This window comes from Ixodes scapularis, unplaced genomic scaffold (genome assembly GCF_016920785.2).
Source record: "Ixodes scapularis isolate PalLabHiFi unplaced genomic scaffold, ASM1692078v2 PGA_scaffold12__126_contigs__length_90152505, whole genome shotgun sequence".
NCBI classification, from domain to species: Eukaryota; Metazoa; Arthropoda; class Arachnida; order Ixodida; family Ixodidae; genus Ixodes; species Ixodes scapularis.
The window spans coordinates 14,896,490-14,922,273 of record NW_024609838.1 but is presented as its reverse complement, the minus strand read 5'-3'; the positions used below and the strand labels follow the sequence as shown (position 1 = coordinate 14,922,273).

The 25,784-nt window shown below is 44.0% G+C and overlaps 1 protein-coding gene across 1 annotated transcript; it reads right to left on the bottom strand.

The window, feature by feature from the left end:
* Positions 1-809: 809 nt before the first annotated feature.
* LOC8034983 (kinesin-like protein KIF3B) lies at positions 810-25,308 on the bottom strand. Its single transcript, XM_029983618.4, has 21 exons — positions 25,184-25,308; positions 24,574-24,671; positions 24,300-24,385; positions 24,097-24,204; positions 23,895-24,019; positions 22,142-22,266; positions 21,954-22,037; positions 20,085-20,164; positions 19,725-19,794; positions 18,983-19,075; positions 18,398-18,530; positions 17,033-17,216; positions 15,484-15,673; positions 12,546-12,743; positions 11,088-11,207; positions 9,791-9,909; positions 9,195-9,311; positions 8,800-8,893; positions 5,153-5,295; positions 4,504-4,563; positions 810-3,721 (listed from the first exon to the last, which is right to left on the bottom strand). The coding sequence occupies exons 2-21, from the start codon at positions 24,595-24,597 to the stop codon at positions 3,613-3,615; spliced, it is 2,262 nt and encodes a 753-aa protein (XP_029839478.2). The 5' UTR covers positions 24,598-24,671; positions 25,184-25,308; the 3' UTR covers positions 810-3,612.
* Positions 25,309-25,784: the final 476 nt, after the last annotated feature.

The following is a 25,784-nucleotide window of genomic DNA, read 5'->3' as shown; positions in this document are numbered from 1 at the left end:
TTTGTCTGTTTAGTCCCAAGCAGGTTGCAAATCGTGTATTTTCTGAAGGTTTTTCTCTTGCAAGCATTTGACATTTGAGCTATTTGAGTACCTTTAGACCTGTGTTCGATGTTCATGGTATCTCGGTGTTCTGTGTGTGCCTGCCAATTTTATTGTTTCACTGGAAGACAAAAGGAAGACGACTTTCGGTGCTCGAGGCTTCCTTAGTGTAGTGAGTGTGCCTGCTGTTGAATGTGTATAATTTAGGTGGAAGATGACAAAGAAGACTTGTAGAAGTAAAGGACATTGTGTGCTGTGCTGGTTCTGAGACGGTGGTGTGTGTCCTATTTGTTTCCTAGTCTCGAGGTTTTTAATTTCTAATTACCACTTTGTATGTCATAGAAGCAATGCGATCCCCTCTCTGCAAGTTGAGAACAGTGTCTTTTTCTGGACTGGTCAATTGGCAAGCATGCTAAATCTTTTCATAGCCATAGGTCTAACTAGAACATGCGAAGGAATGATTGTCCACAATATGAAAGCGTGGCTCATACGAATGGGAAATTTTTTTTACAACGATCGGACTCTTCACGGAAGGATCCGTTTTGTTTTGTGGAAGCTCTCCCATTGTGGGACAGAAAAGTTGCCTTAAAATTAAATACGTCGACTTCTGTGCTGTGGCTTGCTTGTGCCGAGGTGTAACTCCATATTCGATTGCTCTTTGCAGATTGCTACGCTGTACTGCGGATTGGACTGCTTGAATAATGGCCTGCAGCCAATAAACAAGTTTCAGCTGTATTCTTTGATTGTGTCTCGTGAATGGAACAGTGTGATCAGGCAGTAATTTGTAGACATTTATTGAACTTGAGAAGAAAGAAAAAATCTGTACAATACACCACCTCTCAACCCAAAGACAAAAACATTTCGCAAGGTGTATACACTTTGTGTAAAACTCTACCATAGTGTCCCCATTTTACCACTTATTCAACAAAACTATGGATGTTCCTGCATCATAAATAATTAGTAAGCACAATACCCCTAAAATATCACTTGTTAGAACATTGCTCTTGGACTAGAACAGAAATTAAATACCTGCGCGACAACAGCCCGGAAAAAATAGAAAATAGTTGCATTGCCACCTCAGCTGCGTCTCATTTCAACCAAGTACCTTTGAAGCATCTCGTCATGTACATTGCTACAATTATGGCACTACAACTTGATCATGTATGCTACACCTCACTGGTTATCGTTTTGTTGATGTAAGCTTCCCATACTGCAAGAAATGATAATGTATTGGAATGTGTGGAACTTTAATTTTGGGAAAGCCTACGGCAAGCTAGGCTCGAATGAAATGCACCAATCTGCCTCGTCCCTTTTGGGGACAAATTCTATAGTCCAGGGGTGGCCAAGCTGCGGCTCGCGAGCCGCATGCTAAAATGTGGCTCGCGGCTCCATCCCCCAACTCCCCACCTCCCTCCAGGCCCCACGAACACTTCCCCAAAAGGGAAATGGAGCGCGTTTTAAATCGAAAGACAGGTTGCGATCTGGTAGTCTTGTGCTACTCCAATGTTACGTACAGTTGGACTGCTTTTGACTTGGATATATTGAAAGTAGTACGAATTTCGTTTGTTGCTCTAAACAAAACATTCCCCCCCCCCCCCCCCCCCTTCCCGACTCTGAAGTTTCGTGGCTCTGTTTGCGGCTCTTACGCCAGGTCAGCCTAGCCACCCCTGCTATAGTCTTTGAACAAGGCCAAGATATGAGCTGTGCCTTAGTATGTGGCACCTCATTGTAGAAACGACCAGCATACAAGCAGTAAGTGGCCTCAAAGCTGATACAACGGAATTCACATCCAGCTATTGGCAAGTACATCGAAGCAAGGAATGCTCGGCTTAGTGGTGCCCGAATAATGAAAAATTCCGGTTCCCTAATGGCCGGTGGTAACTAAACACTGCTAAGCCCGATCCCTTGTGCCCTTTCCACATTGGGGAACAACTGCAAAATAAGGCAGTACTCTGGGTGATATAGTAATTAATGCTGTAACCCCCAAAGAAAAGAGATGCATGAGAAATGTGGGGCATCAAAAGTGGCGGCAATGCACAACGGATTGCGATAATGGACGTGGCAAAAAAGTTGTTACAAAGTCTGAAAACAATCTCGCATCCAAAACACCTTTCTTGCCGCCCAGCAGCAACTGAAAAGAACAATGCTAAAAAAAATGTGCAAGCACATGACACAAACGTTTAACAAAGTGGCCCTGCTGAAGCATGCACAGTTTGTTGTGCCTTGCCTTCTATTACCTGTTACTCCTCCATAACGTGCGCAGTTGCAATACTGGAACGTTCCTGCTCGGTTGCTGTCTCCAACTGAGGTATTTTCGAGCCATCGTTACCATGACTGCTGTACTTCGAGCTGCGAGCTACTGCAAAAGCTTGTGTAGCTTGCCCTCAAACTCTCGTAAAACTATAAACAAAATTGGTAACTGGGACATTCACACCTGTTCCGTAACGCGGCATTTGCACAATATCGGCGGCAAGTATTTCATTTGGAAAATTCGAAAACAAGTAATGTGCTTCACAAACAGTTGAAACCAGAGTTAATAAGACAAGTTGTTCACGTTGTGAATGGAGTCTTCTGTATTGGTTTATAACAAGCTCACTGCCTTTAGTGGTGCATTTATTATGTGTACAACTCAAGGCTGTGCAATGTTGAATCACCATTAAGAGCAGCAAGCTTATATTTGGGGTAGGAAAACTGAGGCTACTTCCCTCGCCACATCAAATCTTGCTGAATGTAAAAGGTGCAATTAAGAGCACCCCCATTTACATGGAATAAATAGGACCAAATTGCCAGAAGGTGGCAAAATGCCTCCGGCTTCAGGCTGCTTTGAAATTCTGCAATTTCGGACTAGTGTAGACCTTTTGCTAAACGAATAAAACGCCAAGAAGTGGGCAGGGTTTGTAGATTCGTCGCACATGCTCATCTGTTCGGTAGGCAGGATTCGGAGCACAAAATATAATTGAAATAAGGCAATGACAAATGCCCATCCAAAGTGCCAGTTCTAAATTATTGCTTTAAAAAATCATTGCCGCAGATGCCAGCATGCGTAGCCAGGCACACTCTTCTGCGTTCCGATCGTGTAGCACAAGGTCTATCGCTGAAGGATGAACATTAAGCATAGGAGACCAACCGACAATATTGGTCGGTCTCCTACGCTCAACATTTTTGCATTGGGAAGCTTTACACCAATGAGAAGCCCGTACGGTTAACAGCAATGCAAGCGGAGAGCCAAGGACTCTCCGCTCGCATTGCCACTATGGCGTTGTTACCGCTTCGGCCCAATTACCATTGTACAAGCTCGTATTGCCAAGCCCCGTTATTCGGCTTTGCAACTGATCCCCGACGAGGCATCGTTCCCGCCGAGCTTCCGCCGACCGACCGTTGGTTGGTGAAGTGCATTCCGCAGCCAAACATAATCGACGAAATACAAGTGTGCGAAAAGATTCCATGAAGCGACGCTGAGCCGACGACTCAACTCCATCGCGAGCATTCCAGGCAAGCTGCCAAAATGAGCAAGAGCTGCGCTAACAGCAGCACGGCGGTAGCTGTGTGTGGATCGTGTAGGGGCTCTAACAATCACTTGGGCACCAAACCTCGCGACTGAGGGTAGCGCTCCTCCGCGGCCGCGGCTCCCTCGACTTCGTCGGAACTCCTTCCGTCGTGGTGTGGGCGGCCGGATTTGGACCTGGGCGAGAAAGACCGCAGAAAGCAATGTAGCATAACCTCGAAGGCTGCTCGAATGATACCAGTCGTGCTAACCTCGGAATGCGAGTTCACATTTTTACTAGGCTACGCCGTGAGACATTGCAGTAAGGAAGTGTCCTGGCAGAACGTTGGCTGCTGGACCGATCATTTCCTTTTAGGTACTGTAAACCGCTTTGTTTTCGCGCATTTAATATCTTGCAAATTTTACGAGGGGTGGGTCTTGGGAATATTTCGGCGGCACAAAATTTCGTGTTTGGAGCAATGTGCCACGCATTGGTTGTTACCATAAGGCGATATGTTTATGCGATCGAGCTTTTGCGATAGATGTTTGTCAAGTGGCGGAAATTGGGTCCTTCTGGAAATTGGGTCTTTTACAGTATATGATGCTTTACGAGCGATCGTGAAATGACTTCACTGTTTGAGACATGAGGCTACCGCTCAAGACGCTTTCCAAAAGCTCTCGTGACTAAACTAATGTCCACGTGAGTTATTTTAAAAATGTTCCATAAGTGCCACATTTAACTCGAACAACATCCAAGCTTGTCTGCTGTTGTCTTCATTCCATTCGGCATTTCTGCGTGAACTTTGAAAGGAGATTCTGCAGTATGCTTGCAAACCCGGTGGGACTAGTAGCAGAGCCAGTGCTACAGGTGCGAACTAACACCTGTAGCACTAGTGTTAGTTCACACCAGTGCTACAAGTGACTATTTGGAATTCTTAACAAAGTCTGGGGCAGTAAAAAAGTCTTCAAAATGGCCTCACCGGGTGCGATGGCTTCTCTCTCTCCGACTGGCCTTGGCGCTCTGGTCCAGTTGGAAGATGCTTGGGTTGCAAGACGGAACAAATAAAACGCCGTCACGATTGAAAGAGGCAGGATACCACACACTTACCATGCCACATCTAAAGCAACTAGTAGATTTGATATGGTTTACACATTCTTTAAATGAACTGCAGTAGGTACGCCTAGATGTGAGGGATACTTTTTCATTTGATGAATGTTAGATCCACTTTCAGTCGATGGGAGGAAGACAGACGCGCAAGAAATTACCGGTTCCTTCCCTTGTTCTTTAAATGACCTGTGACAATAGCCGAGACACCGCACGTTGCTGCACACAGTTACAATGGCACGTTTAAATTTGGCGGAAAGATTGTAACATGACATCGTGCGACATGAAGTCACGTGACACTGTGACGTCGCAATGTAAAGGCAGCGATCCCTTGCAAACTTTAGTGAATAAATTTTGCGGCCGAATTTATCCGGTCACGACATACACAAAAATACGCACGTGGGATTGGCTGCCAAACTTTGTCAATCACGGGTATTGCCATAAAAACAACTCGAAAAAAAATGCGAAGTCGCTGGCACCATCTTCAATTGTGATGAATGCAGAAAGTGTGACTATTTTGTCACCTTGCATCAATGTCCAGGTCCTCCTCCTCCTCCTGGAGGGCATCATCTAGGACAGCTTTCAAGAGAGGCGATACTGCAGGGGCATTGTAGTCCCTGGTCGTGCGTACTGGCATGTCCAGCTCCACTCGTAGAATGTCCTCATCCTGCGCTTTCAGACATTGGCATACGTGGGTGGGAACGACATGCTGTTTCATCAAGAAAACTCCACCGTTGCTTAAAGAAAAACTTCTTTAGGAACACTTTTTAGTGAAAAGCAGGTTGGAGAATGAAAATCAAGATGATTTAAATTAAACTTTGCATTTACAGCAATTATTTCTTCCACACAGTTTAGAACCAAAGATCCTGGGTTCAATCTCCACCCCTGCCCGTTTCGATCTGGATGAGCATCGTACAGGTGTGTGATCGTGTATCGCTACTGCGTGGTACACGATAAAGACCCCAGGCTAGCGGTTGTAGTGCTGCACTGGCTAAATTGCTAATCTACAGCTGAGAGACAAGTTGCTCGTTGAGGCAGACTAAGTTCAGGCCGTATAAACACACCCACAACCCAATTTCTTTTTCCACTTTGTTTTCAGTGATCGGACGGTTTGATCAATCAATCATGTTAACCCCGCAGGGGCACCGGAGTGAGTAGGTAGTTATTTGGTGAGTAGTGCCACCACAAACCCTGAGCCATGTGGGTTTTACCCACCCACGCCTGGCTATGCGTGGCGTGCCCGCGGAAAAGGGCATCCCGGTGGTTGAGCCAAGCCCGGGGTAGGTTTGGGACCCCTGGCCAAGGCAATACCCCACTTGGGCCACCCCTTTACGTAAAAGGGTTTCCTGCTAAGGCCCGGCCAAGATGATTCAGTCATTTGCCTCTTCTACCCTCTACCTTTTTTCCCTTCCGTCTTCACCTTTTTCTCCCTTCTATGCTTTCCTCCATTTTTCACCTTTTTGGGTGGCAAGGGCCGACCTTGGATAGAAATAGGTCCTGTCCCTGCAACCAGACTTGGGCATCATGCCCTGGGAAGCACTGGTAGCATACTGTTGTCAGAAAAGCCCTTTTTGTCATGGCACAGTACTACGTGGCCCCGTGTTTTTCACCGTGGTGGGCAGTACACCGAGGCACTGTACCTCCTTCCATTTATTATGGGTCCCAAACTAAACAAAACCTCTGACCAAGCCCTCAGAAGGGCACACACCAAAGTCCATGACCGTCCACAAAGTCTCTTGAAATTTCCAGTGTCTTGTCTTACACTCTGATAAAAAAAAAAACACTTGCAAAGCTTTCCCCATTTCTAGTTTCAAGAGTACCTGAAGGTGAGGTTGGCAGAAACTTCCATGCGAGAAAGATGGCGTAAGGCGACCTTCTGGTTGAGATAAACACAAAATAACAAAGTGAGGCTCTCCTGGCCATGAATTCCGTTTCGGATTACAAGGTTAGTGTGACACCTCGCCGCAAGCTGAACAGAGAGCTATCTCCGGTGGTGACTTGCTCGAAATATTTGAGGCAGAGCTCAATGGAAACTGCATTTTGCAGGACTACCAAAATGCCGCTGTGTTCTTTATGCTGTTTCATTCTGAAGTGGGCCTTACCAAATGCTGTTATTTATCCCGGCCAATTCAGTGTTAGGGTACATTTTCTGCAGTGCTCAAGTAGCTCCGATGAAAGTAGCCTTACCACTGTCCCGATCATGGTGAGACTGAGTGTAGTAGTGTATGACCTCGTGTAATGCAAAAGCAAGTTGGACATTTATTCAAATGGCATAAGGTCTGTCTGCCTTTGATGTATGGCAACACTGGCTCAATGCTGTAGACGAGAAATTTAGCCAGTGCAGTATGAGTGTTAGCCTGCGATTTCTTTACAAGCACAACGAACGACTAACAATACACAATTGTACGGTGGTACAATTGTCCAGTTCAAAATCATCCAGTTCGAAACAAGGAAAGTAAAAAGCTGTGCTCAATTATTTCATTCAGATATAACTTCAAAATGCTTCTTACAAGCTTACCTATTGCAAAAAGGTAAGCTCTATAGTTGTTGCTATAGTTGTCACCTTTATATATGTTTTATCCATTTGAGATACAGTCAATAGAATAAATTAAAACTAAATTAGGTAAAGCAGCAAAAAGGAAGCTTGGGAATAACCTTAACAACTTTGGCTAGATTGTTTTAAGAAGTCATACTTATCATTCACACATTGGTCTTTGTTATTATGAGGTTCTAGATACAAAATGTCATTAATTTTCATAATTTAATAACAATGTTTTTTTGTTTTTTTTAATCTGTATTAAAGGGGCGGTGCAACGATTTTATGATTAAAACAATTTGCATCTCGTCATTTTTACGTTGTTTATCGTGTCCCGGAGGATAGAGAAAGCACTTCCTTCATTAAAAATGTCGCGATTCCGCTGCATAATCGCAAAGCAAAAGTCGAGCTTTTTCCCCCACCTGCAGCCCCAAGTGGCAGCCGGAGGAACTACGACGGAAAGATTACGTGACCTCGCTCGGCTCTAAGTTGCAGCATAGCGCCCGCTAATGTCAGCAGAGAGAGGGAGGGGAAGCGTCCTCCGAGATAGCACACGGGAAGCTACACAGCACTCCGAGTGACGTCACTGGGAGTGCGACCAGGTGTGACCCTGAAGACTGGGAGTGAGTTGAGGGGTGCCCGAAATGCCAATGTTTATCTTTTTTTTTACGCAACAACTAGGACACGCAGGCGAAATCGGTTTTCTGTTCTTTACTTCAGAAGTGTCAGGGGGCAACTTCCAGAAATCTTTGACCGAAGTCCGAAAATCGTTGCACCGCCCCTTTAAGAATTTTGTTTCATTACAACTTCTAAAACTTTAATGAAACGTCAATTTGTGTGCTCAAGACTATCCTAAAATTATTTTAGTAGAGTGTACTAACTCTACTAAAATTATTTTAGTAGAGTGGTTTATATTTTATTTCATACCTAAAATGTCCATTCACAACAGTCCATACTGTCCTTTGTTGATCAACATCTTGTTGCCATGCCTAGTGCGTCTATGTGCAACTAAACAGCTAGTTCTGTGTTTGAGGGAATAAAACCTGCTGTTGCACAGAAGTTTGAAGGCAAATCATTCACATATTTTTAGTTGGGTAGGCCAACACACAAATCTTAACATATATACTATTTGCAGTGGTATGAATAAAAATGAAATGTGTGCTTGTGCTCCAAAAGCACTTTTTGTTGCTCCATAAACATAGACGTCTGGCTACTGCAAAAGGTGCTACAAAATGACTGGTCAATCGCACCACTGTACCAGTGAAATCACTGAGAAAGGTTTTTTTATAGATATGCCATTGTATAGACCGACACGCTGTTTACAAACAAGCCCGCGTTTGCCCACACCAGGTGTGGGCACTGCGCTTGCGCAGAAACCGAATTCGCGTGAAGGGAAGCGTCTGCACATGCGCCGTGCCGCCGACAGCGCCACCGCAGCTGCGTGACGTCAGGGCCGCGTGTTGGTCTATAGAAAAACTGTCTCTAAAAAATCTGAACAGCAAGCAAATAAAATATCAGAAGGAGCTGAACCCCGAATTTCGGACTAGGTCGCAGCTTTAGATCTTTAGATTTATAGTCAAACACCACGAGTGGGACAACTGAGTGATAATCTGGAATTTCTGAAGGATCACCCACCCTCAGCCTAGTTGATGAGCCGGCAGACGACCTTGCGTATTCGGTGGTAGGATATCTGCTGCCAAATGGCAGCCTCTTGAGTGGTTCGGCGCCGCTGAAGAAATCGAAACAAGACCACGGAGATGTAAGAACAGTGCTTCTTAATTTTGTTTACAACTTTTATTTGTTGCTAAGGTTGCTAGAGGTTCAGCAAGTGTTCTTGGACACATGCCTTGTGTTACCATTAGATCACAAGAGAAATTAAAATTTCCTAGAGTATTAACATTGCAAAAAATTACTTGAAAAAAAAAATCTACTGAAATATCACTTGGAGGAGCACTCAGCCTGCACTAAAGTGCTTGATTTGTGCCAGCATTAACTACATGTGCAAACGTGGATGGGATAAAAATACATACCCAGGCACCTCGGAGAGTGGAAGGAGCGCCCACTGGTCTTCATCTTCGTCATAGACAACCCTTGAGAGAATCTTGACCTTATCCTCTGGAGGAATGAAGTTCTCGATGATCAAGTATCTAAGGAATGCCGGCACATAATCGTCAATAAAACATCCTCATTCCAAGGTCTGAATGAATCCTCTTGGAGGACTCCAAGGTATCTTGAACCAGACACAGAAGCAAAAAGCCACACTAAATATTGCTTTGCACCTAATCCCGTCCAAAGGGTCTTGCTACTGGAGCAAACTTTTCTCGAGGTCAATTTCGGGCGACCATTGCAAATTCCAAGTCAATAGTAACATATCCAATGCAGAAAACAATATTTTCCTTTAATACATTTATAATAGTTTAAATCTTACTAACTCCTATATCTCAACACGGTCTCAGCAATGTGAGGAACTAGCAGGTGACAAAATGCTTGCTTTCAAAAGCCACAAGTGTTCCAGTGCAACTCACATAAGAGACAAATGCACATAATCCTAGAAATGTGTAGTATTCTGCAGAGGTATCAAAAAGCAGGAATGTGCATTCTGCATATCTGTGGACTGACTGCTTACTTGAGCTTCAGTTCCCTCGTAAGCTCGTTCTGCGTCTGCTCCAGCTCCCGGCGCTCCTTGGAGTGTTCTTCCTGGAGGTCTTGAATTTCCGTCTTCACAGATTGCAACTTGGCAAACAACTTTGCGCAGACAGAAGGGAACAATATCGCGTCAGTCAATGGCATCGTAAGACGCCAATGTGGAGCATGTGAGCGAGGAATGTTTCAGTTTTCACACATGCTCCATGTTAGTGGAACAAACATTTCAGCCATCCTCCCTATAAAGATGCCAGGTTTCTCTGAAACCACGTTTCAGAGAATTGGATCACACAGATCACTTACTTCTGCATTTTTTTTTTTTTTGGGTAAATTGATTTTAGCACATTCTGGCCCTGCATCTATTTCTCCAAAATTACCTTCGAAGCTTAGAACCTCATACCGAATTGTAGGTAATTTTGCTCATAATTACTGTACCAATGCAATGTCATAAACTTTACCAGCTTAGAAATAACGGAGAACTTGTAGCCAAGCTAGTGAACCTTCATAATCTTAAAAACTCAAGACTTGTTTGTGTTGAGATCCATGTAAGCATGTGTGCTGTTCCCTTTTCTTTTTCCAAGTCTCGAGGTTCAGGATATTGAAAGTTTACCAGCTTATACTCACGGACAACTTTTCTTGGCATTCCCAAAAAGAAGAGGAGGGTGCACTCGCAGCTTTAATCGGCGCTCAAAACGGGAGAGGGCATGCATGCTCGTGCTTTTGACTACAATGCCAAGAAACGTTGTCTCCAAGTAGAGTTTGTTTCACCGCAGATTGTCTAAAATGTTTACTATAGACACTTTTACTGTTTACAAACACAAACTGCTGGTTACGTCGCAAGCGACTTCAGGTCTCTGCAAGCCTGTCGAGCTTGCTTATGTCACCAGTGCTAGAAGTCATTAATGCTACAAGGACAACAAAGTTTGAGATTTAACGAGGGCCTTTGGCTGTACGTTTTAATGTCTTGAAGGAGACAAGTTGGATTACAAGAATATTCCGAAAGTGTGAACAGATCTCGTACTTCTTGGTTCTTTTGGTGTTCAGCTGGAGGATTGGTGGTTATCGTATCATTGATGTTTCAAGCAGCGGTGTTAAGGCGGGCTTTGCTCATTCCTTTTATGAACCAAAAGTCTGCTGAGACGTCAAAGACCGTAGCATTGCCTGGTGGACTTTGCAAAGAAAACGGTCTATACCATCCTCACTGCCCAATATAGTGCATTTCTTGGAAGGTGTGTGCCCTATGCTCTACTTCAAAAAAATGACTCAAAGGCGTCTTTTACCTTTCTGAGTTTCTTGGTCTTAATCTCGACTTCTTGCTGTAGAGATGTGTAGGTTTCCTTGATTTCGGATGTCCCTTCTTCCTGCGTTTCCAGCTTCTGCTGCATCTCTCGCTCTCGTCGCTGTGGGAGATTCTCTCATTACAGGACTGCTTACAACATCGGTGCTTTCTGACACGAAGCAGCAATTAACGCGGGCTTTTTCTCCAATAGTAACACAGAAAAGTCCGCATACTATTTTTATTAATTTATTTTCTCCAAACTAGTAAGTTTTCAAACGCTAGGGCATGGTTTGTATCATCGTTGAAAGAAAACCCGAGACTGGGACAAATAAAATAACGGACAGCATGCGCTGTCCGTTATTTTATTTGCCCCAGTCTCAGGTTTTCTTTCAATGACGTTTCCTTACCAACTCGCCTGCGTACCTTCCCTCCTTGCAACAGTTTTGTACTGTCACACCAGCAATAAAGTGCATCAGTCAAAAAACAATTTCCGAGAGCTGCAAGTACTAAACAAATTAGCACGATGACACAACCAATGAACTAATACACTTCGAAACTTGCACGAGAAATTACCATATCCTAACAAAAACGATATGTTCTTTATCACTCCAACTGCGAGGGGTCACACTCGTCACTCCCATGAGAGCACATGACAGTTGTTGCTGAAAGTGTCATAGGAAGGAAAGAACACGGAGAATGGAATGTTATGACCGCTCCTTCCAAAGGAGACAGTCCAGTTCCAACGTTTTAGCAACAGTCTAGATATCTTCGCAGCAATCCTGATTGCAAAATTTTTGATAATATTTATCTTATCTAACATCTACGTATGATACTCCAAACGGTGTTAGACCCTTAATAAAATTCAGGGCCATCGGTCAGTTCGAAAAGCAGTTTCATATTTGACGAACTAACGGAACTGTATTTCATTGGGCACCATCACTTCCGCACGTCAATAACTGATGAGAGTCGGTTCCTCAATTAACTCATAATTCGGTGTGAAAATAAGAACTGACCAGTACAAAGCGGCAACCCATAAGTGCCTCGATTAAACTTATGCCATCAAAAGGCGTTAGAACCAAACTTGAGCAGCGGGTAATAATGTCGTCATACTCTAGAAGACTCCTGCTGTCTAAACAACTAGAAACTAAAACTTTTATTTTTTTTGGTCACACACTGATTGGATTGGATTCTTTGGCTTCTTCTTGGTAAGAGGTGATCACAGAACTTTGGATTCAGGATCTAGCCAGTTGGCTCCTTCGCCACTTCCGTCTTATTTTGATTGAACTGGATTTCACAGCACTTTGGATTCCAGATCTAGCCAGTTGACTCGTCTGACTGAGGTAATGATGGTGATCAAAGTTGCCAGACTGAATTTCGAAAAGGGTCTAGTATTGGTATGTTACAACCTGGAGGCGGTGCACGGCGACACACTGGCCTCTGTCCGAAGGATGGGGCGCACCTTCTGCTCGGCGATCTCCTGCCTGCGCTGCTCCAGGGCCCTCTGCTGCTCGTTGGTGTGGTCCACAATATTCTTGCCCCCTGAAAGCAGCTTGCTCTCCATGGCCCTCACCTTGAGGGACAGCTTGTCCGCAGCCTCCTGCTCCCTCTGCAGTTGCTCCTGGCGCTTCTGCACCTCCCCCAACAGCTTAGCCTTCTCCTGGGCACGCACGGGCAACCATCGAGAGCTGCCTCACACTCCTCTGACTGGTTACGACCGTATGCCTTAAAACCTCTTAACTCTTTCCTGACCGTGCCCATAGGCCGTTGATCACCAGTGATCAATGGTTTCCAAGTGCCGTCAAAAAAATAAATTCAGTGCGGACAATATGTTCTACAATTATGTGGATAGCTGAAGAACTGTAGTTTTGGTTTCAACGTAGGTTTGAGCTTGATCACAAGCTGGTGTGCTGTCAAAAATAGTCCTGGGTACGGTACTTGAACTTGTCTTACATGGCTAACTGCTTGCATCAGTCTTCGTAACCAAGATGGCATTTTTTTACAGAATTCAACTGTATCGTGGCATATTTTTTAGACGTCAAAAGCTCTGGGGACACTTTAAATGACTCTAAATGCATCCCGTAACAGATGGTTGTCGCCAAGCGTCACTATAATTTCCGATGCTGTCCTGAATCGGCGTGCATGTTTTATGTAACCAACAAGGCGGACAAAAATGCTAAATATGAAGGGACTGCAACCAAGGCTATGACAAAACCAAGATAGAACACAGAGAAAGCATTCTGCTGGGGATGTGAAGTACACTATCTGTGTTCCACAAATATAAGCATTCCTTCGTTGAAAAGCACACAAGTTACGGAGGCTAACGCGCCGACGAATAAAAAATAGACAACGTCAGTTACACTACACTAACTTTGAGAAGTTATACTTGTGGGTGTGGGGCACATTTTGCATATTTGGATTTTTTTTTTGTCTTTTAATTTGACATAACTGTAGAAGTCTCGGTGTTTATACGCCTTCTGCATCTACATTGTAGTATTTTTAAAAAAATACTTTTTAAAATATTTTGAGATTATACCAACATCTGTTTATTTTCAAAAAACAATTAATTAGACACAGTTTGATATGTCATATTTCTGTATACGCCAATTAGTTCGGAAAACAAAAGCTGGTGCCTGGATCCTTTCAAAATTGCTGGTTTTACCGCGGTCAAGAGATTGTAAGGGATTAATTAGGACACGCCAAAAATAAAAGATATACTGCTAGGACCCACTGTATGTTCCCATATTTTTCCAAACTTTGTTTGGAAAATTGCACGATAGCTTCATCGATAAATTGGTCTATAAACAAGACGCTTGGATCCAATCAGTTCGGGAAGGCCTGGTGTGTTTCCTGGTTCGTGGCGCAATTCGCCGAACGCGCGGTGTCCCCTTGCACAGACTCGCAGACTTGGCGCTTCAGCTTCCTCATTTACCTTCCACGTTTCGAGCCTGCGGTTTCGAGACAATGACGTCTAGAGACATCGCTCGCTTCGTCCGAGTCTTCGACCCTGATCGCAGCACCAATGAGAGTGATAGTTTTCTGTAGATGTTGGAAGCTGGTCATTTTGGCTTCGACCCACTGGCGACCGGTTGCAGGGTGGACAGCAAAGGGCAGGGGGTGAGAGTGAAAGCAGCATTCGATAAGCCGAGTAGTGTAAGAGTGCGTGGTCGTATTGTGGTGAGGCGAGCTAGTAGGGCGAGCAGAGAGGGGTGCCTAGAATGAGAGAGTGTTCACCGACAGATTATGATTGCACGGTTTATGGGCACCGTGACTGGATGGATTGGTCGGTTGCTAATGGCTGTACCCTTTTTAATGGGTGGTAGCTCGCGCCACCTAGCCTAAAAACCAAAAGTAAGACTTTTTTTTCTCCTCGCCAATTTCCTTACCCTCTGTCCCTCTGTAACTATCACCAGGCGGTATGGGATAGTGCCAGGATTACTTTTGGGGGATTAGGCTCCTCCTTCCCAGCGAGGGAGTTGCCAATTTTCCTCTGGCTAAACCTCATCGGCACCACCCCAATACCGTGCCCACTAGGAGACAGTGTTGAGACTTTAGGCCGGAGTTATGTGAAAATGAGTGCGCATGGTGTTACTAACTTGGGCGGTGTTGCCTGGTCGCAAGATGGAAATGACCAACATTTGTAACTTGATTATTGCAATTACTGGCACTCTAAGCATAGCAATACTCGGTGTGTATATACTATGTAGCCAGTGAGCATTCCATTTCCAAGAATAATCTACCCTTAAATTTTCGTGTCCTAACCCCTTTAAAATTTCTTACCATGAGAAAACACTGGCGCCATCTGTCCGGCAGCTGTAGAACACTTCAGGTTTTTGCATATCTCTTCTTTTCTTTTTCGTGCACTATTCTGTTTTTGTTGGCTCGAAAATCTTTTGACACTGATATAGACGCTTTGCAGCAGCTGTGCATGGACGCCGCCATAACTGACCTTCAGTTTTTGTTTCCTCTTATTCCGTTTATTTCACTTCATCATTACCATAGCAGGCCAGGTTATTGCCACATTAGATTCAACTGTGTCCTTTTCTAAAGCATCGGCCTTCGTACAGGATCGTCAACTACTGTTTCATTTGCTCGGCATCTCGGTAAGACAAGAGAAGGTCAGCAATGGCGGCTGTAATTTGGCGCGTGTGTAAAGCGTCTATAGACGACCACTTTTGATGAATAGTATGTATATTTTATCCCACAAATACTGCAAGACCTTCATTCTAGTGAGATGCAGTTCTAGGGCCACCTTAGAGATGGTGCCAGCGTGCTGATCTGTTCTCTCATCACAAAAGATCGCACCCCAACAACTAGGCAGTAAGCAAACGCAGGTGTGTGAACGGGCCTTAAAACTGATCACCCTTTCATGTTTGAGAAAAAAACAACATCACGCGTACCTCTGCGATAAGGCTATGGTCGTTCATGATGGCCGCCCTTTCCTCTTCGAGCGTGTGTGCGAGAGAAGCAGATGACAGCTCTTCGTCGAACTCGTCCTCATTGCTGTCCTCAGTACCCGGTGACGACATTTCCTTCGAAGGGCGTTTTTTCTTTTTCTTTGTGTCTCTGGCAGCCAGCTGTGCCTTTAGCCTGCACAAAGGGATGCAACACGTTTAAACATCTCCACCTTCTAAATAACAATTAAAAAAAAAAAAAAATCGGAACAAAAATTTACGGCGTTTATTTTGCCGCAAAAGTAAATTATGCGTGGTCAAGCGTTCAGTCTCCACCCAAATATTGTGGCAGTGGTCCGGAATAGATACCAAAGTTTGAGAGCTTGGTGCTGCATAAAAAGTTAGAAGCAATTTTTTTTCAATTTTTTATGGGAAATGCTGGGTGTGGAGCCCACGAATACGTGGAGATGAATGAAGTCGACTGTTGGGAATGGGCCCCATTTTCTCGTTGGAAGTTTCAGAAAATCACTTATAACTTTTGAATAAGATAACGAATAAGATAAGTTCTGAAACTTTAACATCTGGTCCAAACCGCTAGCACGACATTTGGGCCGAGACTAAGCATTCAACCAAACATAAATTAATTTTAAAAAAAAGGGGGGGGGGGGGGGCCTTTATGCTGTACCATGTAACTTCTATCCATCCAAACTCGGCTGCTGCTACTCATGATGCCTGACTGTCAGTTGGTTGCAACTTTTACCTAAAACTGCAGCAATCAAAACTATAATATTACGGTGGAATATATTATCACTCCATACAGTACGAAAGGTCAAAGTTGAAGGTGTCACTTAGCCTCTTGGTAAAGCATCAAGAGGCATGTTGCAGCTAAGCCAATGCCATATTGTGATGTCACTGTCATTCTGCGACTCTTCAGACATTGAAATGCGCATGCACCCAGTACACTGCTAACATTTCAACCACAGTGGGCATTTTTATTATATTAATAATAATAATGATAATAATGATAATAGCAGCAAGAAACTCTTGTCAAAGTTCCCAAAAACAATCACAATGGTCTTTAGATTGGTGCACCTTCACAAGAACACTTTAAGAAACAAAAACATACATGATAACACTCAAGACACTAATACAAAACACAAAAATGAAAATGAGTAAAAAGCCAATTAGTAACATTCGGCAGAACACAGAGAGCAATACACAGATGTCGAGATCTGGGGTGGCGACACCGTTATAAGGTGACTGGATCCGAGAAAGGGGTGAAATGTTGCATGACGAACGAATATAAAAAAAGGTTAAATGTCTGGTAGTGCAAAAACTGCCGTGAAAATTAAATTCACAGAGGAGCTGAGTCAAGTCAATAGCACTATTTGTGGCCTTAGGTAGAAAAACTAAGTCACAAACCTGAGAATACTTTTCTAGTCGATATTTCTAGTAGTATGACACACACAACGAGCAGTCCTTGCCTCAATGATTTTTTCACAATGTCGGCTACCTTTCTCAGTGGCGTACTAAGCGAGTTGGGGAGTGCACCGACCTAGATATCTCTTGCTGGAACTCCCTGAGTAATGCATCCTTGGGATCCTCATTAACACGGGGCTTGTTCTTGATGTTCTTGGCTCGATTGGCGTACCGGAGCGTCGTCAGTGTCTCTTCGTAATTGTAGCTTGCAGGACCAATGTTGGCGATCATGATGGTTTTTGCATTGCCTCCAAGGGAGTCTGAAATGTTTCAAATTTCGGAGGGGCGGAGGGGGGGGGGGGGGGGGAGGAGAACTCTGGTCTTAGAGATTTGCTTCTAGTTTGTTGACTAAACCTAATGAAACAGCACAAACTTAATTAGTTCTTTGGGCTGATATAAAATATCTGGTTTCACTCTAAATCAGTACTCAAGATAATTAGAAATTGCCCACTGTTACCGGTGGGATGATAAAAAAAAAAGAACTGCTCAACAAAAAGTTACTTTTAACATATGGCCAGATACTACAATGTATATGGAATCCAAATTCCGGATTGGACCACTGATTTTGCGATGGATTGAAGCTCAGTGTTCATTTTGTTTCTACTAAGGAATAAAATATGAAGAAATTAAAAATATTTACTATGCCAATATTGAAAAACAAATTTGCTACTCACCTTGAACGGTTTGCACATTTAGCTACATGTTGCAAAACAAGTAGCAGTTCTATCTGCTTTAAATGCCGAGATAATCCTCTTTCAAATTTGCAGAGCCAAACACTTGTGCTTCGAGAAAGTGTAGTTTTAGCGTCAACTTCGATATGAAATCGGCACGCATAGACATTACAAGTTAATATTCGAGCTCGAATATTGACTCGCAAATTAAGAACTCTGGCAGGTCAAGATAAAAATAGCTCTAGGTTTCAGAACTGCCATTTTCAAGAGGTTCTTTGGCATCAAAGGCCCCCGTCCCTCATTAAGGAATTGAATGTTTAAGGCCTGTTCATGCACTTGCGTCTGCTTACGACCAAGTTCTTCTGATCTTTCACGACGAGAGAACATGCTGGCACCATCTATAAGGTTTCCCCGGAACTGCATTTCACTAGAGCGAAGGTTTTGCAGTACTTGTGAGATAGAGTGTACATACTACGTATCTATGAGAAATGATTGTTTATAACATTGTCAGAACCTTTTCGAACCAATAAAAAAATAATGATGCACAAAAGAAGCAGAGAAGATACGGAAATCCCAAGTGTTCTACTGCCACCCCGATAGACGCTGCCATTGTGTTCTCTCGTTGTAAAAGAACCAAAGAAGTCTTAAGGCACTTGGTCGTAAGCAGTCGCAAGTTGTGAATCAGCCTTTACTCCGGAAACAAAAGAGAATGTCACTGTCATCACTGTACAAATAACTGATGCTCTGATCTCGGCATGGACTTGCATTACCTTGGAGTAGCCTCGTGAGCTTTGAATCCCGGTACGGCACGTGAGAGCTTTTTCCATCCACCAGCGCCGAGATCACATTCCCCAGCGCAGAGAGCGACAGGTTGATCTTGATGGCCTCTTTCTGTCTGTCACCCTGGACAAAAATTGCGAGTGATTGGCATAAATCAGTGCACCAAGTAAACCAGAACCAGAAATTGATTAACGGTGGCCAATAAACTGAAGGCCTCAGAAAAATAACAAAAAACGAAACATCCTGCAGTGTGGAGCTTTATATACCTACTTTCACAGTTCAATCAATATGTGACTCCCACCTATGAGCGCAACCTTTCTTGGACGCTGTTTCGTTCAAAGCAAAGCAACCTTAAAAATACTCACTGGAATTTCACACATTAATTAATGAACAAGCGAAGTGGTTATCAAAATAACAGCAATGCTATGTCCAGTTCTATCTTTCATAGCAATTTCCATCAAGAATGCTGCATTAAGATTTAAATTTCTTGTTTAAGAATGACTGCAAGCCGCAAGACCCGCCAAATTACCGGGACATTACGAGGGTGCTAGCTTTCACTTGTTGTGGGAACTTACAGACGTCCCGGTTTTCACTTGGCGCTCGCTGCCAGCCAAGTCCACCAGGTTCAGTTTACCCACTCGTATGTGGTGCTTGCCATCTGGTCCGAGCTGCACGAGGAGAATCGTGACACTCAACAAAACAACTTGGCAGGAAAACAAAATTAAAGGTCAGTAATGTACTCCATTTCTCTTCAAAAATGCCTCAAGGATCAAAAGCCGAGCTTGATCCACATTTTTCACGGTGATACATATGACAACGACCAGATAATATTCCAGGTTGTCCCATTCATGCACTTTCTCTTAATAATCTCCGACGTGCTTAAAAATCTGGGAAATTTCATGACTGTATAAAGTTGACTGCGGTTGGATGCAAACAAAGTAAAAAATGAATAGCCTTATTAAGTCTTCATGCTAGAATTTGACATACGACACATTTAATAGTTCTTCAAGTGAGAGCATATGTCATTATAAACGAGTCAATAAAAGAAAGTGCACTGACCAACTGGCTTTTGTAATCATTTAAACTATACTAGCAGTAAATATGAAAACTCTGCCTCTTGTTGTCTTTCGTGCAGCTTTTCTAACAATTACAAATTAAGGCTCTACATTACTTGACTGACCAAGTATAAACATGAAAAATATAGATTTATAAAGTAAGGTTAAATTCGTCATAACAATGGTTGTCAAATTCATCATGCTTTCCCTCCAGTAAGAGTTTTCTCAAGGAAGAACGGTTGAACAAAATTCATGAACTTACGTCGCTGTGTTCCACAGTGATGATAAAGATGGCATGCGACCTTGAACTGTGCACATTCATGTTTGTAGCCCTGCACGAAACATCCATTGACAACTTAAGTAGAATCAAATGAGTTTTCCAAGGCAAGCATTCAATTGCCAATTTTTAGGGTACTGGCATAATTTCACAATATCCAAATTGCATGACCTTTAAACATGGCAACTTCTGCCAGTTTTATAGCTATGTATGAACCCAGATCCTTGTTCTAAATATTTCTCGATGATAAAAAGGTTAAGGATCATTGATCAACACATTCATTATTTGCTCAATTAACCAATCAGTCAATCACAATCAATCAGCAGATCAGACAAGGTCACTCACCCTACAGATCTGTTTTGGTTTCCCACAGTCATTACATGCTCTATCTCCTTGATGCTCTTGCACACAAATGATGATAAGTCCTGGGAATGAGTACAGATTACAGTGTAGACCGCATATATTGTATGCCGCGGGAGTCGCGAAAATCCGCACTATAAGCGGTACCGCGCTATAACCAAAACATCAATTCTTCAGGCCAAAATACATGCCATGAGAGAGCTTACCTTTGTAAAAGAATTTGTTTTATGTTAGATGAAAAATAAAGCTTAGTCTGAGGAAAGCTTTTATTTCACCAGACTAGTACACTTCTCTCTCAAGTGTGTCACACATTTTGAAAGAAATGAGCGACTTTTGCCTGGCGCAGCCTTTTAACGGCGTCTTGGGTTGCGGACAGACGTTGCAGGCGTTGAGGATTGCTAACTTTAATCACTTTTCTCCGGCGATGAAAACGCGTGAAAATTTGCATCCTTTATACGGTATGTGCCAGTAATACCTTCAACTTAAGCACAGGCATAAAATGCTCCAAATAAAAAATCTGGGCGATGCTCGAAAACACAAATGCTTAGAAAGCACCACTGTAGTCGAAGTAAACAAACACGACGACACGGGCATTTCTGCCGTCTTGAGAGTGCCGCCACGACATCGCCGCACGAGTAGGTGGATCTTCCCTTCTAGTGCGTGTTGGGTTATCATAGCAACACACAACGAAAATTCACAGTCAAGGATAGCGCTTTTACGCAGAACGATGAGCTTCCACCACGCCGTCTACGTCGACGATCACAACCGACGCCATGTTTGCAGATAGAAGAAGCCGGCCCGCGAATGGCATGCAACGCGCGTGAATAGTTCTCCTCGACCTGCGATTGGTTTGTCGGTGCTGTTGTTTCCAACGCAGCAAAGGGACGCACCAGGACGCACGCATGTGAACGACACGTGCGTGCGTCCCTCCGTCGCTATGGCAACTGAAGCCTCTCTCTTCGCTTGTCCCCGCTTCTTCGAGCAACCTCCTTGTTCCGCGATTGCCGTTATCTAGTGTCGCACAGGGAAGCGTGCTCGCTTCGCCGGTCGGTCGGCGCGGTCGGCGGGCTGTTCCAGAAACCGCACTATAACCGGTATTTCCCTTCGCGCGCCTGCGTTTTAAACGGTATGTAATTACATGGAGTTCTATGGGAGGCGAACCGTTGGTTTAAAAAAGCCGCATTATACCCGGTCCTGCACTATAAATGGTTACGTTGTAAGTGGTCTATACTGTATGTGGATTACCATAAGGAGACATTTTATAGGTATGCACAGTATAATGCTTGTTGCTTGTTTTTGTCTTACTCACCGCTGCAAACACAGATGGCTCAGCGATTAGACATTCTGCACAACTTGTGCAATCTTTTTTTTTTTTCTTGAAGTTTGGTTTGATGGACATAGGAACAAATTAACTAGAGACGTGAGTGGACAAAGCTAACTTGACATATGTTTTGTTCCTGAGCCAAGTAAGGCAGTAAAATGATAAAAAAGATTCAATGAAACCTTACACATAGCTTGCAATTAATGGTGTCTTAACTTACGAGTTCTGTTTCATAACTTGAAAATCTTTGTCACTTTTAAAAACTCGTTTTAAAAACAACTTAGTTTTTCTTTCTTGGAGTTGTTTTGCATGTGGTCACTGCTTTCTGGGAGTTGCATCTCAATGCAAAGATTCACCGCCAATAATGTCTACTGGCTGTTGAGGACTCGCATAACACGAAAAAAATTAAAAACATAGATCTCATATTTACTATGCACTTCGATATAAGTATACACTAGACATAGAATGGCAAGCATAGAAAAGCAGAAAGCAGATGATCCAATACGAGCTTCAAACAGGCAGGGGACACCCACCTTAACGTAAACACCAGTGTCCGGACGCTCTTTCAACTCTAGCCGTTTCGTTTGATCCTTTGCAATTAGGTCCTTAATTTCTTCCTGTATCATTCAAATAAAAAAATAAAAAAATGTTTGGTCAGTTGTTATGCAGCCTGTTCATGCACTCTCCAAGACAAAATTAACTGATTTCCCCAGAACTGTACCTGATATATCTCTAGGTACGACGCCCTCACAAGGTACTGCTGGTTCTGCGATCTGGCAATGTGACTGAAGATGTGCTCAAACGAATTCGGAATGACTCCCCTGTTCTCGGGGTCGTTGAATATGCCTAAGAGGGAGAAATGGCAACACACCAATAACAGTCATGGTGGTAAAAAAGTACACTTCCTGAAGGCACAGCGTAGCAATCCGAGTGATGGCCGAAGCCACCTGCAAGTTAAGAAAAGTGAGACAAGTTCCTCCCGCAAAGCCTTTCACTCTTTCCACTTTAGCAGAGCAAATGCTGGAGAGGACGTGAGAGAGAGGCAAGTCCACTTGCCTCCTCTCCAGTGTTTGCTCCGCTAAAGCGGAAAGAACGAAGAAGGGCTTTGTGGGAGAAACCTTTTCTTAACCTGAACAAAATACAGAAGTGAAGGAATCACAAGCCGAGTGTCGATAATGTCTGCAAGAACACGTGGACCCACAGGGTACCGAAACATCTAAACTTATACTCAGCTTTGCCACGTGCTGCTACCATAGATGTAATATTGGGTGCGTTAAGTCCGTGATTCGGAGCACGAGAGTTTGATGCTCCGTTCATTATACGGACAAGAGCGCCGCCGGAAACTGACATTCGAGCACGCTCTTCGTTCGCCGAGCATTTCTCGGAGCGCGAGTGGCTTCTTTGCGCTCCGTGACGTCACGTCCACAAATAAGAGCGCTGCACTGTTGTTGAGACCGTCAAGACGAAAGGCGTAGCTGGACCACTGCTTCTTTTCGGTTGATTAGTTTTTAATGCAGCAGGTAAAAACAATTTAATTTAAAAGCCAAGACATCAATTAGCGTTCCGGAAAAGGTTTGCTCGTGCATCCCGCTTGAAATTAATTCATTTATCGAACGGTAGCACGGCGATAGCATAGCGACAGAATAGTTGTAGAGATTAGGACATTCAGTCTGGTGCCTTTTTTAGAATGCTTAGCCCAACGAATGAAAATACTTTGATTGGAAGGCCAAAACATCAGTTAGCATTGTGGAAAAGGTTTCTTCATGCATCTCGCCTGAAAACGAATTGATGTGCTATCTATTGAACGGTGGTGTGCCGGTATCGGCGTAGCACATCGACGAGTTCCGTCTTGTGCCGCAAGGCGGCACAGAATGTCTGACAAGTTTGACAACTTCCTGCATCAATAAGCGGGTTCAAGAATGTTGTCTTTCATTTAAATCTGAACAGCATGCATGGTCAATAAACAGATTGGTCAAGGTAACTTTCAAAATACTTGCTTGAAGTGATCTTCAAACCTTTCAGAAATATAAAAACATTGGTAGAAGCTTCCTCATGTCACCGTCTTTTTTTTAATTTACACTCTGCCACTCCACAAAGGCCCTAATTAAATTATCTTGGAAAAAAAAATTCGGCTTCTGCCATCCGTATCACGAGATGCCAGGTTTGTCATAATTATGTGGTCGGAAGTGGCTCATGCGACTCGTCGACAGTTTCAGTGCGTCGCGCTGCTGTACGCTACGCACCGTTTAAATGCTGCAGTCGGAGCGTGACACTCGGAGCGTCGGAGTAGCAGTAAAGCAGTGCGGACCTAATGTGCCCATTGAAAATTAACTGCTTATCACTCTTTTGGCAAAGGCTTGTGCATGTCCTAGCTAGGCTCTCAAAAGAGCACTATTTTTTGGCTAATGCTATGGAACTTGGAAAAAATGAAGAAGCATCTAAGCTTCCCAGGGAAAGCATCGTGGGGTTCATACCTTCCATAGTATAAGTTTTCCCAGTGCCAGTTTGTCCATATGCAAATATGGTTCCATTGAAGCCCAGCAGCACGGAGTCGACTAATGGCCTGAAGGTTTCGTCGTAAAGATCCATCTGTTTCGAACTTAAAAAAAAACAAAAAGAGAGTTATAATGAAGCACTGAGACAAGCAATGTCGAACAAAAGAAAGAAAGAACTCACTTCCAGTCGTACACGGCATCGAAAGTGTACTGCTTCAAGGCTTCCACGTCGCTACTTTTGGGGTTGCGGATTGTGACGACACCACTTTCAGGACACAGTCCCACAATTCTGGAACGGGAAAGTTTAAAGTCGTCTGTAATAGCTCACTCGTGCAGCAATGGCAAAAGAAAGGTGGGAGTGGCTTTCGCTTTTTTTCTTTTTACCTTTCGTAACCATCGCCAATCTCTCGTTCGCTCATGGGGCGACACCTCACCACCACTTTGACAGATTCCGATTTAGCCGATCGAGCCTGCAAGAAAACGACGTAATACAGTGCCAATCTGTTACCTATCAAGCACATCAAACAAAGTCAGACTAGCCTGCATGCGATCTGAATTTCAAAGTTATATTACGAAGATGGGGATATAGACGCACGTCAAAGCCCTTTGAGGCTAAACTCGAAGCTGCTCTGATTTAGAACGGACATCATGATCTTACCATGTCAGCTGCAGCCTTGACCATATTTCGAAGGTTTCAGAAGCTTTTTATTTTTTATTGCCAATGGAGGAAAAGGGGCGTCGTGGAAGGGACGATATCTGAAAACAACGAGGAAAAACAGATATGCCGTGAAGTTTGAAGTTTCTAACAAGTTGGAGGTAGCCCAACTTTGCAGTGGCGTGAATACTATGTATAGTTCTTAGCGATTTTTCTATCTTTAATCAATCACGAATAAAACCAAGTATAGCCTCTTTTGACAAGTGTCGACGATTCGTGGAGCACTCGTAACATTAACGGATGATCCTTGGAATTGGGATCAACACCGTGAGGCTACGAGTCCTGGCGCGGCTCCGATTCCCATAGCTCTTCTTGAACTTTCAAAAACGCATATGTGCTCCCAATGTACACTCCTCTTTTATTTAGTGTCAGTCTCGTTAGAGTCAGCAGCCGATATTACGTCCGCTACGCTCGTTCCAAACCCTGATGATCCATTGGTAAACCCCACGCTACGTCAGAGCTAGGTTTGATCAGCAGAGAAGCTGCCCGAGCGAAAGCATCAACGACCTCAGAAAAATCGCGAGACAGCTGGAGTGAAAAGTGATGTAGTTACCTTTACGGAAGCTGTAACATCGCGTAAATATATCACGGCCACGGGTCGCTTTCAGACGATCCGTGGCGAACTGGAAAATAGGCTCGGCCTGGGGGCCTAGGTTGACGGCTCCGAAGGCTCAGTAACCCGTGGCAACGAGAGGCTTGGCTTGGCCGCATGGCTGGCTTGGCTATAGATCTGGAGTGGATGTTGACTGCTCTTGGGGCTCTTGGACACGATCCGGGAACGTACCGGAACGGAACCCCGTAATTTCACGTGGCGGTTACCGGTTCATTGGAAATGGCTTGGCGCAATAAAATGTGAGTCGCGCCTTCTTGCGGGTGCGAAGCCAAGTCAATTAAAAACTGCAGCGACGACTTGGAGACAGCTTGGAGACAGGCGGCGGGCTAGCAGACAGCGCCTGCTAGGCCTGCTAGCCCGCCGCCACGGCCGCCACTTGGCGGCGGGCTAGCAGGCGCACCTGCGTAAGCATAGAGTTATTATAATGTACGCTAGAGGTTCAACTGGCGCTAGTGTGCTGTTGCAAATTGAAGCAGACAGCAAGCAGTCCGAAATTGACTTCCGCTAATGTATTTCTATGGAAAAAATCGAGTGCATTTCC